General features: G+C 40.7%; 1 protein-coding gene across 1 annotated transcript in view; it reads left to right on the top strand.

Moving 5' to 3' along the window:
• Nucleotides 1-14,594, top strand: part of cacna2d2a (calcium channel, voltage-dependent, alpha 2/delta subunit 2a) — a gene marked incomplete at both ends in the record, with an annotated part of 211,852 nt that extends 197,258 nt beyond the window's left edge. The window contains 16 exons of the mRNA XM_083892588.1: nt 3,664-3,846; nt 6,255-6,352; nt 8,208-8,298; nt 8,398-8,460; nt 8,601-8,704; nt 8,851-8,949; nt 9,071-9,162; nt 9,305-9,352; nt 9,441-9,512; nt 9,603-9,755; nt 9,860-9,912; nt 10,713-10,768; nt 11,007-11,130; nt 11,444-11,553; nt 12,480-12,562; nt 14,472-14,594. Of these exons, the coding sequence (XP_083748714.1) occupies nt 3,664-3,846; nt 6,255-6,352; nt 8,208-8,298; nt 8,398-8,460; nt 8,601-8,704; nt 8,851-8,949; nt 9,071-9,162; nt 9,305-9,352; nt 9,441-9,512; nt 9,603-9,755; nt 9,860-9,912; nt 10,713-10,768; nt 11,007-11,130; nt 11,444-11,553; nt 12,480-12,562; nt 14,472-14,594 (1,552 nt within the window). The remainder of the gene's footprint in view (nt 1-3,663; nt 3,847-6,254; nt 6,353-8,207; nt 8,299-8,397; nt 8,461-8,600; nt 8,705-8,850; nt 8,950-9,070; nt 9,163-9,304; nt 9,353-9,440; nt 9,513-9,602; nt 9,756-9,859; nt 9,913-10,712; nt 10,769-11,006; nt 11,131-11,443; nt 11,554-12,479; nt 12,563-14,471) is intronic.

The following is a 14,594-nucleotide window of genomic DNA, read 5'->3' as shown; positions in this document are numbered from 1 at the left end:
AAACAGTAATTGAATAAAATATTGTCTGTGATCCCTCCTTCCCACCCAATCCCCTGTTTCTTTTCTTGCTCTCTCCTTCTCTGATGGATCCACACAGGGCTATACATCGCGGGCAAGTATACTCCATATTGGTCCACGTTCCCTACCTTTACTTCCTAACCCCTACCGCTGCCTCCTCCCTCCCACACCTCCTCCTGCTGCCCTCCCTCCTAACCCCACCTGTCCTAGCCTGCTTGTCTCTGTTCCTGCCCGTCTTGCCTTTAGGACCCTCCTCCTCCTCCTCCTCCTCCTCCTCTTCCTCCTCTTATTTTCCCTCCTCTCTCTTCCTCCTCTTCCTCTTCACCCTCTCGCTGCAGCTCAGATCCCACATCTCTCACGATGGCTCCTCCACCCCCAAAGCTCACCCTCCTCACCACGTAGCTGCTGCTCCAGAAACAAAACAAAAATAACCTACTGCACCCAAGGATGACAAATATTCATGTTCTATGTTAAAAAACGTGTGTTGTCCACCTCTCCTGGTTTTGTCCTCCTCTGTAGATACTGTAGCTCCAAATGGGTTGTGTCTGCCTTCTCTCTCACTCTCTGTCTGTCTGTGTCCACGTTTTTCCTCCTTTTCTCACCTCCCTTCTACGCCATCCTTTCTCTTTAACTCTTCGCTGTCTCTTTCTTTTTTCTTACAGTGTCAATAGATCATAAATGTATGAACACATTTTTTAAGATCAGAGCTCACACATTGACAGACAAAATTCCCTTGTGAGATTGCTATACAGCTCCACATACACTACCGTTCAAAAGTTTGGGGTCACCTATACAATTCTTTTTGTGTTTTCCATTAAAAGTCACACTTTTATTCATCCAAAGAGTTGCAAAATGAATAGAACATATAGTCAAGACATTGACAAGATGAGAAATAATGATTTTTAGAACCAGCAAAACAGTTTTCAGCTAACATAATTGGTTTTCAAATCATCTAATAGACTTCTAACGCGATTAGCAAACACAATGTACCATTAGAACACTGGAGAGACGGTTGCTGGAAATGGGCCTCTATACGCCTATGTACATATCTGTCTATAATGCAAGTTGCATCTGTGTGAGGCATATCTCTGGATATGGGTTGAGTATGACCTGATGGTGTGCATCCTTGATTTTCAAGTTTTTTAGAGGAATTTCAATTTTTACTGATTTATCATGCTGCACCAGGCAGGCAGGCAACGGCTCATCAGCAAAACAAAAAGTATCACGGAATTACTTGAAATTTACCATCATAATAATCGGCATCGCCCTGAACAAGGATCAGTCAAAAATATTTGAAAGCCTCTTAAGGAATAATTTTAATGAATTTTTGAAATTCAGGAAATTATCCTTTTGCCCTGATGCACTTTGACAGTGAGCTGACTTTCTTCTCAAAAACAAAAAGTATCTCGGAATGACTTGAAATTTACGGTCATAATAGTCGCCGTCGCCCTGAACAAGGATCCATGGAAAATATATGCAAACCTCTTAAGGAATAATTTTAATGAATTTTTGAAATTCATGAAATGATCCATTTGCCCTGATGCACTTTGACAGTGAGCTGACTTTCTTCTCGAAAACAAAAAGTATCTCGGAATGACTTGAAATTTACGGTCATAATAGTCGCCGTCGCCCTGAACAAGGATCCATGGAAAATATATGCAAACCTCTTAAGGAATAATTTTAATGAATTTTTGAAATTCAGGAAATGATCCATTTGCCCTGATGCACTTTGACAGTGAGCTGATTTTCTTCTCAAAAACAAAAAGTATCTCTGAATGACTTGTAATTTACCATCATAATAGTCGCCATCGCCCTGAACAAGGATCAGTTGAAAATATTTGCAAACCTTTTAAGGAATAATTTTAATGATTTTTTGAAATTCAGGAAATGATCCATTTGCCCTGATGCACTTTGACAGTGAGCTGATTTTCTTCTCAAAAACAAAAAGTATCTCGGAATGACTTGAAATTTACATTCATAATAGTCGGCATCACCCTGAACAAGGATCCATCGAAAATATTTGCAAACCTCTTAAGGAATAATTTTAAGGAATTTTTGAAATTCAGGAAATGATCCATTTGCTCTAGTGCACTTTGACAGTGAGCTGACTTTCTTCTCAAAAACAAAAAGTATCTCTGAATGACTTGTAATTCACCATCATAATAGTCGACATCGCCCTGAACAAGGATCCGTTTGAAATATTTGCAAATCTCTTAAGGAATAATAATAATTAATTTTTTTAATTCAGGAAAAGATCCATTTGCCCTGATGCACTTTGACAGTGAGCTGACTTTCATCAAAAAACATTTGGCACCTTTGCGTTGTGCCTTATGAGGTTGCACTGTGTTTGTATAATGTTAGCCTTTACGATCCTTATCATGCATTACCATAACTGAAAAATCTTCAGCGCTAACTATAGGAATACATACTTTCTACGGACACTGCAATAGTTCCATTAAAAACCAGACATTTGCAGCTATTTTTTTCTATTTCTGATCCATTTAATGTTATATCCATTGAAAAAAGTGACATTTCTAAGTGACCCCAGCCATTTGAACGGTAGTGTACATTAAAAGATTTTTACTTGTTTAATGTTTTTTCCAAATATAGGAAAGCACACACACTCAGTTATCATATTTTTTATTGCCAAATATATCAGGAAATAATATAGAACTACTGCTACAGTAAACCAGCGTACCTTGTAGACACTTTTTTGTTGTAAATGTAATAATATATTTACTGATTCATATAATTAAAAAAAGCACTTCTGATGATTGTTATGTAGTATTTTCTTCTATAACTGGAGGTGTTGCAGCCAGCAGACTTGACCCTACTGACCCTACTACTGCTGCTGCTGCTGAGCTGTGTCCTGCCCATCCAGGTTCTCCCCATGTCGTCAGGCACCAGGGCGCTGCTCAAGTGCACCGCCCGACTCCTGTGTCGTCCCTCTGTACTCTCCCCCGTCTCCATCAGCTTGTCTCCCTCCCTCCCTCCCTCACCCCTCAGACCACCAGGGGCACGGCTCCAACACTTATCCGCGGTAACCTCGACCCTGGAACGTGCACGGCATTGTGGGCGGAAAACTACCTGGGCACTCTATTTTTTTTGTTTTAGCTCTAAAAGTCATGGCACCATGAGATAATAACAGTGACACACCTGTTGAGGCTTTTATGACGCTTGTGTCTATTTTGTCTGTGATGGATGAAAATGCAGTTGCCCTTTCGACATGCCCTTCACAATGCAATGCATTTCCTATGATTGTTGTGTCTCTCTGGCCCTGTCCCCTGCCAGTCTGAGGGGTGACCAATTCCATCAGGACCTTCACTCACACCACCACCCCCACCACCCCCCCTGCAATAGTTGGCCATGTTGATGCCTGCCTGATCCCCAAAAAAAAAAGAAAGCACTCATTATGAGACAAAGTGTCTGAGAACTCGCTTCCTGACACGTCAGGTCTGGTCGAGTCAGTTCTCAGATATCCCCCCAAAAAAATTTGAATCAAAAATCAATCTGAAACTCTTTGTTGACAAAGTGGAAAAAAAAGATGTGAGTGCTTGTGAATACAAACAAACAGTCATTCATTGAGAGTCAGGTTCCATTTTAGGCACCATATTGGCTAACGCTAGTGTTCCCATGATACCTCAGTGTTGCTATGGTAAACTCCCTTCTGCGTCCCCGCACCTCTGAAGAACAGCTGCTGTTTACTCGCCACTCCCCGCTGATCTGCCCACTGCTCTTCCTGGATAATCTTCCCCTTTCTGTTGCAGATTTTGAATCACTGCTGCCAAACAGTTTTGAGTCTGAAGGACATGTATTCATTGCTCCCAGGTAGCCCTGTGTGTGTGAACGTTTTCTGTCAGTGATGGTCATTCGTTTTTGTCGTTGTTTTTGGTCTTCTCCTCACGTCTTTTAAAGCACAGTATTTGTCTTTTTTCGTTTTTTTTTAGTTTTCCACTCCACATTCAGCCTTCTGTAATCTATCGTGTGCTTTCCGGAATTGTTGTGATGTTAATGACTGTAGGGACGTGTGTTTTCTTAACAGGATTATTTGTTACCAGAGACATATCCTTACCCTTTATCATAACAAAAGTACTGAAGACACATTCAAGTTGCTGTGCATGTTGCAACTGTGTGTGTTCATGTGACATTTAGGGGTTTTTCACTTTGTTGAAAGTAAATTGGACGATCGATGGAGGAAAAATCCGCCGTGCATGTTCTGATTTGTTATCAAATCTTCATATTCTCTGGCTTCAATTTCGAAACGTGCTGATAAAATCTCTCTCTCTCTCATTGTGCTGCCTGTGCTTTGCACATTTTTGTGTGTGTCGGATTGGTGTTTTAGTACATTTAAAAACATAACCTGCACATGATGCATGCTGCACACGACGGCATCAAGTAACGTGTGTATGGTTTCATGTAGGGCTGAACGATTTTATGTAAATATAATGGTGCTGTCAAACGTCAACACCACGACGACTGACCGGGAAAAGACGCGCGTGACGTCATGTTTACGTGACTCCCGGTTGTTAAGATGAGTCTCTAAAGTAACGCTAAACTTTAAAAACAGAGACACACATACGCAGTTACACAGGTACGCTGGTTATTTGTAGCGCTGCTCTTTTAGTTTAAAGGTGACATAGAGTGGTCCTGTTGCACATAAATGTTAGTTATGGAGGTCTACTTACATATATTAACTTGTTTTTATGGTCAAAAACCTCCTAGTTTCTGTAAACTAGCCGATAGAAATCCTCTTTTCTGACAGTGTTTTTCAGCCGCGATGTTTCAGAGTGAACTTTCACCCCCAGAAGACAGAGTCTTGTGATTGGCCAGTACTATCCAGCACATCCGTTCTCAGAAGCGCAGCGCCCCCCTCTGGAACGGCAGATGCACTGCTCCTCATTATCAAAACATTGTTTTACCAGTGTTTAAAAATAGCTTCGTCACGACTCCCCGCCGCAGTCCCTTTATGACTTTAAACCGGAGTCAGACCCAGAGTCAGAACACTGTCGCTGGTGAAACACCTCCACAATGGACGTTATTCTTCTTCTGCGGTTTAATGTACGTAACCGGATGTGCACGGACTACCGCCTGGAGGAGGACGATCGGTTGTTCAGGAGAACCGCTGCTTACGTAACTATTACGGGATTTTCAGTGATCTCGTTGAGACCCGAGATTACAATAAAACACAACGTTCTCAGCAGTGGCTGAACTGTTTGTTTCGAACCGTCAGGCTTCATAAACAAGGTAATGACGCAGATACACACCAAAAAAACAGCGATAATAGGAACTTCCGGTCTAGTTCCGCTTTAATAAACAGACCGCTCCAGTTCCACTGTAGACGCGCTAACGGGCGCTAAAAGGAGCTAATGCAGCTAACGGAGCTAACCATGGATGTATTATATGAACTGGATAGAGCACCGCCCCTTGCTTCCGTTCATTCCTATGAAGCTGCTCATCCAGCTCATATGCCCAAAAAAGTTTTTGACTTCCGCGTTTATTTTTCCGGGTTATGGGACCCATAGAGCATGTGCATTAGTGTCACTAGCATATAAAGATCTATAAAAGCCCGTGTCCATGTTTCGAGGTGTCCTGTGGACACTTTTACAGGCGTCTCTTTTACTATTGCGGTCAATGGGAAATTTGCTTTTTGGGCTCCATGGGGTTTTCTGTTGCAGTACCCACAGTGGCCACCATGTAAAAATTGTCTTCAAGGCAGAGGGGGCGGAGCTCTATCCAGTTCATATAATACATCCATGGAGCTAACTGGTAAACGGTGCCTGGACTCCGGTGTCGCGGCACCCTAAACATGACGTCATTCGCATCTTTTTCCAGTCAGTCGTCATGGAAACGTGTCATGCGTTAACCTTTTGCACGGCGCTAAAATTTAATATAAATGCGATTATTTAGACTGAAATGGGGGAATGGGAATGTTTGCATATTGTGTGCCATATTATAGGCCACAATATTTAATTTAAAATGTTAATTTGACACAGTATTTTAAGGAATATTGGGATTTGACAATAGCAGAATTTGATTTAATTTCAATTAATTGTTCAGCCCCTAGTTTCATGCTTCCCCCTCTGTCACGCTTTCTTGATAAAGGATGTTTTTCCTTTATAAAGGGAAAGAATGATATTGGCAAAGCACGAGGCAGACCCAGTGTGTAAATGAAAGTGTGTACAGATTTGTTTTTACCTTCTCTCTCTATGAGTTTAAACGCCTCGTCTGCTCCTCAGGGAGTACTGCAATGAACTGGAACTGTCCAACAACAACACCGAGTTCCTGCTCAACTTCATTGCTCTCATGGAGAAGGTGACGCCGGACTCCAAACAATGTGGGTTCATTTCTATTCAGCCGGAAAACAAATATATATTCTTATTTTTGAAATGATATTTGCCTTTTTGTGCAAACAAAAAACTTTCACGAGAAGATCAGATTCTCTCTACCACATTGTTTCTATCTGAGCAGAACTGCTGCACTGGTGACATAATATGACAAAACTGTAATTTACTTTGAATCAATCCTGCATTCATCATCCAGCTGTCTTAAATACTTGCTCGACTACTGAAATGTATATTAATCTTCAGATAATCTATAATAGTCCTGAATATAATCCTCGTTTACTCTAATCTTTGAGCAAATAGTGCTGGTGTTTTTAGTTTATCTTCTTTGGGCCCAGACTGACATGGTGACAAGTTGAGAAGAATTTCAGGACATACTCATGTGTGCTGTTGGTCTTAATGACATTTGTTGAAATTAGGTAAATTGTAGGAAAATTTTACTGTTTTACAAACATGAAATTTAAAGAAAAATTATCTGCAGTAGCAGTAGCAGCCGTAGTAGCAGTATTACTACTATTGCTACTGCAGTAGCAGTACTACTACTATAGTAACAGTAGCAATAGTAGTAGTGCTGTTGCTGCTGCTGCTACTACTACTACTGTTACTATAGTAGTAGTAGCAGTACTACTACTATTGCTACTGCTACTATAGTAACAGTAGCAATAGTAATACTGCTGATGCTGCTGCTACTACTACTGTTACTATAGTAGTAGTAGCAGTAGCAGCACTATTGCTACTACAGTAGCAGTACTACTACTATAGTAACAGTAGCAATAGTAGTAGTGCTGTTGCTGCTGCTGCTACTACTACTACTGTTACTATAGTAGTAGTAGCAGCAGCAGCAATACTACTACTATTGTTACTGCTACTATAGTTACAGTAGCAATAGTAATACTGCTGATGCTGCTGCTACTACTACTACTGTTACTATAGTAGTAGTAGTAGCAGTAGCAGCACTATTGCTACTACAATAGCAGCACTACTACTATTAGTACTACTACTATTGCTACTGTTACTATAGTAGCTATTGCTAGCAATAGTAGTAGTACTGCTATTGCTACTATTGTTATTGTAGTAGCAGTAGCAGTACTACTACTATTGCTATTGCTACTACAGTAGCAGCATTACTACTATTAGTACTACTACTACTGTTACTATAGTAGTAGTAGCAGTACTACTACTATTGCTACTGCTACTACAGTAGCAGCAGTTGCAATACTACTACTATTGCTACTCTTACTATAGTAGTAGTACTGCTGCTGCTACTCCTACTACTAGTGTTACTATAGTGGTAGTAGCAGTAGCAGTTCTACTACTATTGCTACTGTTACTATAGTAGCAATAGCTACTATGTTACTATAGTAGCTGCTACTATAGTAACAGTAGTAGTAGTAGCAGCAGCAGTACTATTACTGTTACTATATTAGTAGTAGCAGTACTACTACTAGCAAAGCAGCTATTGCTACTATAGTAACAGTAGCAATAGTAGTAGTATTGCTGCTGCTGCTACTACTACTACTACTGCTACTGCTACTATAGTAGTAGTAGCAGTACTACTACTATTGCTACTGTTACTATAGTAGCTACTGCTAGTACTGTTACTATAGTAGTAGTAGTAGCAGTGCTACTGCTACATGTCTTCTGCTGGTAATTTTTAACACTGTGGGAATAATAATATAATAATATGTAGCCTTACATATTAATATCCACAGAGTGCATTTCAAATTCTCTTAAACTGGTGCAGCTTTGTTTTGTTTGCTGTGTTCAGGGATGAGTTGTCTGCACCATCATGGTTACATATGACTGATCATGTTCTCTAGAGTGTCTTAATATCCTCTTTATATTCAGGTGACAATTTGCTCCTTCATAACCTGATTCTGGACACTGGCATCATCAGGCAGCTGGTGGAGAAAGTGTGGAAGAACAAAGACTTGAACACGTGAGTGTCGGCGAGCGCTCGGCTGAAGTTTTAGACTCACCGAGGTTTCACATTTTCAAGCCTGCGTCTCGTTTCTTTCTCTCCACCCTTGACATTCAGATATGGCTTCTTAGCCGTGTTTGCAGCGACTGATGGAGGCATAACGAGAGTGTTTCCAAACAAGTGAGTGCGCCTTCACCCAAAGCTGTAGTTCTGATACGTTTCCCACTTTGTTGTGAAGACTTGATGTTTAACAAACATGTAGGACAGCGTTGGAGGCTCGCACGTTTCACATTGCAGTGTCTGTTGCTCTTAAATCTCAGGGCCGCAGAAACCTGGGAAGAAGACCCTGAGCCTTTTAACGCCAGCTATTACCGGCGTAGTCTTGACAACAAGGGTTACATCTTCAGAGCACCTTATCGAACAGGTGAATGATGCTCTCAGTGCTGGGGTTTATATCTCGTCTCTATAATGCTGTGGCTCTTTGTCTCTAAATGCTCCCCACTCTTCTCCCTCCTCCTCCTCCTCCTCCTCCTCCTCCTACTCCTCTCTCGATTTCTTTCCCTGGTTTAGCCAGGGATGAGCTGCTGAACCCAGAAAATGACACCATTGGGATCCTGGTCAGCACAGCTGTGGAGATCGCAATAGGAGGAAAAAACATCAAACCTGCGGGTGAGACAGAACTCCTACTCCAGAAGATGTTACAGAGAGCGCCTCAGAGTAGTGGAGCGATGATTAGATGTTTGTGTTGAGGTGTTGTGTTGTTTTTTTGGTGCCTTTATGTGTATTTTAGTGGTTGGAGTGAAACTAGACCTCGAAGCCTGGACGGAAAAGTTCAAGATCCTCGCCAGTAACCATACAGACAACCGCCAAGGCTCCAATACGGTAATATATATATGCTGTATATACAAAATACTAATTAAAATGACACTAAAATGTTCAAAAAAACACCTGAAAAGTGCTGACAAGACACTCATTTGTTAAATTGCATGACGACAACGTGTGATGATGTGTTTCTCTGTGGCAGTGCGGACCAAACAGGGGCTGTGAAATGGACTGTGAAGCCAACAGTGATGTAAGCACCCGTTTTTAAGGCGCTTTATTATAAAAATGTGTCAACCTGCTAAACGTTTCCAGAGTTAATTTTTGCCTTCTGTGTGCAGGATCTGTTGTGTTACTTGATAGACGACGGTGGATTCCTGATCATGTCTAATCAGAAGGACGAATGGAACAAGGTGAGGCTGGAGAATTAATTTTTTTTATGTCCCCCCCTCTAACCTTTATAATACCAAATATAAACTGAACTGTTTCTATTTCCTCTCCAGGTGGGAATGTTCTTCAGCGACGTTGACCCCTACCTGATGTACGCCCTCTACAACAATTCCTTCTACAATCGCAAGCAGTCATTCGACTACCAGTCTGTGTGTGAGCGGATGCCCAACAGTGAAGCCGGAGCGGCGCGCAGAGGAGTCTTTGTGGTAAGATCTTCAACTTCAATGAACATAATGGAACAAACAAAGGAGGCAGAATTATTGTCATGTGTTTACACTTAATTCTTGTTCACAATTCTTTGTGTCTGCAGCCTACGATTGCAGATTTTGTAAACGTGGCTTGGTGGACATCAGCAGCTGCTTGGTAAGACTTAACTTATCTTATAAATAGGTATTTGTCTGTTTTATGTATATAGAAAACCACATTTATGATGTGTTTTTTTATGATGTTTTCTCGGTAATGTTAAGTATGAGTTTTATTGTCTTTTAACTCCCTGCCCAGGGACCACAGATGTGAATTAGCTTTTAAGCTAACTCTAGTATAGACCTGGTTTTTCTCAACTAAACTAATAAACTAAACACACTTGAATAAACTGTTTAACGAAATTCGTAACTGATTCATTGTTGTTGTTGCAAAACAGCGAATTCATTTTATAATTTACCATTAATTCCCATGTTTTGATGTCACAACATGAAATTGAAGAAATGGAATTGAAGAAATGGAAATTGTTAAAGGTGCATTATGTAATAAATCATAAAATCCTCCTAATATGTCACAGAGACTCAGGAATAATGTTCATATAACAAACTGAACTCACCAACAACAACAGTACAGACAAAATATTTGCTTGAAAAAAAAATATTTTGCAAACTGCAAAATGTTTTGAAATCATGTTTTGGCATGTGGCGCCACCTACCGCCGTCTACCGCTCATTGCAGTCAGTAGAGTCTCAGCTGCCGAGCAACCACGGGGTTGCCAGTTACGTCAGAAAATGAAACCTAAAAGACCTCGGTATTTTCGATTTGAATGTAGTAACCGTTTTTGGCCACATTCTTACATATGGCACCTTTAAGTCAGTACTATCAAAATGTTCAACATTTATAGCCTCAAGCCACATATTTGCATTTAACAATCTCTCATTGACCTCTAATGTGTCTCCACAGGTCCCTGTTTCAACAGTTCATATATGGACTGGCTTATCACAGCTGGTTCGTCAGAGGTTGGTGCATTAAAGGGCATTCAATGATTGTCACTGAAAGTGTTGCCCTGCATTCTCTCGCTTGTCGGTGACACTTGCCGTTTTTAAATAAACTCTGCAGTCGTTTGACAAAAATCATTGATCTGCTAAAAAATGTGATTCTAAGTGTTCAACTGGTAATTTTCCTTTTTTTTCTTGCCAGAATCAGAAGTTTTTAATCAGTGACACTTGTTTGCCTGTGCACTTTGTGATGCTGCAGATGAGGTCGACGCAGAGGGAATCGATACCAAAGAGCGGAGTTGCGTAATGATCCAGACCCAGTACTACTTAAGTAATCTCAGCAGCTCCTATAACATCCTGCAAGACTGTGGCAACTGCTCCAGGTCTGCACACACACAAACACACACACACACACACACAAATACACAAGCATGTGCTCACACCTATGTACCACAAAGACTCGTACTGTGATGGATACACAGAGAGATCAGAGGATCCGTCTATTGGAACTAATGATTAACACATATCAGCTTTAATGAAACGATCTTATCATCAGCTAAATGAGCCTTAAAAGCCTGTGTCATAAATCTCGCTGATCCATTAGCAAATGAGCCCGTGATGTAAGCAAGCAGAGGGCTTTGTTGAGTTGTCTCTCTCTCTCTCTCTCTCTCGCTCTCTCTCTCTCTCTCTCTGCAGGCTGATTCACGCCAAGAGGATAAACAACACCAACTTACTATTTGTGGTGGCAGAGAAGATTCCGTGCAACACCTGTGAGATAGAGAAGCTGTCGCAGGAGGAGGAGGAGTGTATCCTTTTTCACTTTGTGCACCAGCTGAAGGCCACATTATACTTCTCCGACTGCGTAATGCGTTATCCGTCTGCGTCACCACGTAGACCACTCGAGCCTTTATACTTCTGCGTCGTGGTGACGGATAGGCGCTGCAATTTCCCGCCCGATCAGTAGGGGTCGCTGCGCAAGGTTGTTGTGCTTTTGGCTACAGTGAGCAATGGCGTCCGAGAGAGAAAGAGAGAGAGAAAGACTGTTGTTGTTGAAACAGCGGCCGTTTCTCACTTTTCTGTGTGACGGAACGCAGTTTTAAGATAATTTGAGGCGAGAAATTGGCCATTTAGTGTCTAAACATGTGCTGTGTGTGTTAAGATATGACGTATTTATAGTTCGGCAGCGGCGTTGGTTTCGTTGGGAAACCGGCGTTGGGATCAGCTCCGCGTCTGTGGACGCTCGGTGCTCACTGTGAGCCGGCACAGAGCAGCTTCGCTCGGCCGGTCCTGAGGACCAATCGCAGCTCTTGCCGTCTCCGTTGTCCCTTGACGGAGTGACGGACACTTAAAAATATTCCGTGCAGCCGGAGACGACGCAGAGACTCTACAGCAGGTTCTGCGTCGACGCAGAGGACTCTGCGTAGCCTACGCAGAGCACTTTACGCAGGAGTATAAATTGGGCTTGAAGCGGGAAAGGATCGCTAGATCGATATCTCCTCATTAGCATACCTGCAGAAAAACATAAGTTTCACAGCCATTTCAAGGCCATTTCAAGGTTCAAGGCAGTGTGAATTATGGTCATTTACATCATCTCGTGTGTGTGTGTGTGTGTGTGTGTGTGTGTGTGTGTGTGTGTGTGTGCGAATGATGACACACTGCAGAAAACGAAAAAAATAAAATAAAAAAGGGAGAAATTCAAAGCACATTTTTCCTTAACCTAGTCACTCTTTAGATAAGGAGGATAATCCATGCGAAGAAATGGCTGTGGCACGTTATCGAAAAGGACCCTCCACCTGCTTCGACAACAACATGACTGTAAGATTTATTGACAGAGAAGTCACTGAGCACAAACAAAAACAAAACAGGCAGTTTGGCATTTACGCAACTGCTTTGAGATGACATATTACAAACATCAAGGTTGCATCAGAATCACTTATATGTGTATTTTTTTGCAAAATGCCAAATCGTTCCTGTCATTTAAAATATAAAAACTTGTTAGAAGGAGTGAGTTCCCCTTACTGACATGACATGGGGGAGAGAAGGGAATGAATTAGTGGCCATAAAATACTTAATTGTTCCTAAGAAATAGGTAAAACGTACGCACGAAATACTAATTTGTTCTGACGAAATAGGTAATACATACGCACAAAATAATACGCTCCCACAAAATAGTAATTTGTTCCCATGAAATAGGTAAAATGTGCGAATGAAATACTAATTAGTTCCCATGATATAGGTCAAATTTGTCCACGAAATTGGTAAAATGTGTTCACGAAATACTAATTTGTTCCCAAGAAATAGGTTAAACGTGTGCACAAAATACTAATTTGGTCCCATGAAATACTAATTAATTCCCACGAAATAGGTAAAACATATGCACGAAATACTAATTTGTTCCAACGAAATAGTAATTTGTTCCCAAGAAATACTTAATTGTTCCCACGAAATAGGTAAAACGGGCACACTAAATAATACTTTGTTCCTACGAAATAGGTAAAACATATGCACGAAATACTAATTTGTTCCGACGAAATAGGTAAAATGTGTGCACGGAATACTAATTTGTTCCCACAAATACTAATTTGTTCCCACAAAATACTAATTCGTTCCCAAGAAATAGGTAAAATGTGTGAACGAAATACTAATTCGTTCCCACAAAATAGTAATTCGTTCCCACGAAATACGTAAAATGTGTGAACGAAATACTAATTTGTTCCGACGAAATATGTAAAATGTGTGCACGAAATACTAATTTGTTCCAACGAAATAGTAATTTGTTCCCACGAAATAGGTAAAATGTGTGAACGAAATACTAATTTGTTCCGACGAAATAGGTAAAATGTGTGAACGGAATACGAATTCGTTCCCACAAAATAGTAATTCGTTCCCACGAAATAGGTAAAATGTGTGAACGAAATACTAATTTGTTCCGACGAAATAGGTAAAATGTGTATACGGAATACTAATTTGTTCCGACGAAATAGGTAAAATATGTGCACGAAATACTAATTCGTTCCCACAAAATAGTAATTCGTTCCCACGAAATAGGTAAAATGTGTGAACGGAATACTAATTTGTTCCCACAAAATAGTAATTCGTTCCCATGAAATAGGTAAAATGTGTGAACGAAATACTAATTTGTTCCGACGAAATAGGTAAAATGTGTGAACGGAATACTAATTTGTTCCCACAAAATAGTAATTCGTTCCCACGAAATAGGTAAAATGTGTGAACGTAATACTAATTTGTTCCCACAAAATAGTAATTTGTTCCCATGAAATAGGTAAAATGTGTGAACGGAATACTAATTCGTTCCCACAAAATAGTAATTCGTTACCACGAAATAGGTAAAATGTGTGAACGAGATATTAATTTGTTCCGACGAAATAGGTAAAATGTGTGAACGGAATACTAATTTGTTCCCACGAAATAGGTAAAATGTGTGAACGGAATACTAATTTGTTCCCACGAAATAGGTAAAATGTGTGAACGGAATACTAATTTGTTCCCACGAAATAGGTAAAATGTGTGAACGGAATACTAATTTGTTCCCACAAAATAGTAATTCGTTCCCACGAAATAGGTAAAACGTGCGCACAAAATACAAAAAAAGCATGTCAGTACAAATGTTGTTGATGAGAGAAGCAACCAAGCATGAGGAAGAAATATCAGATCCAGTGTTTAAATTACAGCTGCTGCATTTTTTGTTTCCCCTCCTCTTCAGGAAAACACATCGGACTGTGGGCGAGGTCACGCTTTCCGTCCGTCCCTCTACACTTTACTGCTTATTCAGCTGCTCCTGCTTTATCCAGCTGTCAGCCCCCACGTTCACTCTCTACTACATTAA

This window comes from Microchirus variegatus (genome assembly GCF_963457635.1).
Source record: "Microchirus variegatus genome assembly, chromosome: 7".
Classification (NCBI taxonomy): Eukaryota; Metazoa; Chordata; class Actinopteri; order Pleuronectiformes; family Soleidae; genus Microchirus; species Microchirus variegatus.
This window is presented reverse-complemented; position numbering and strand designations above follow the sequence as displayed.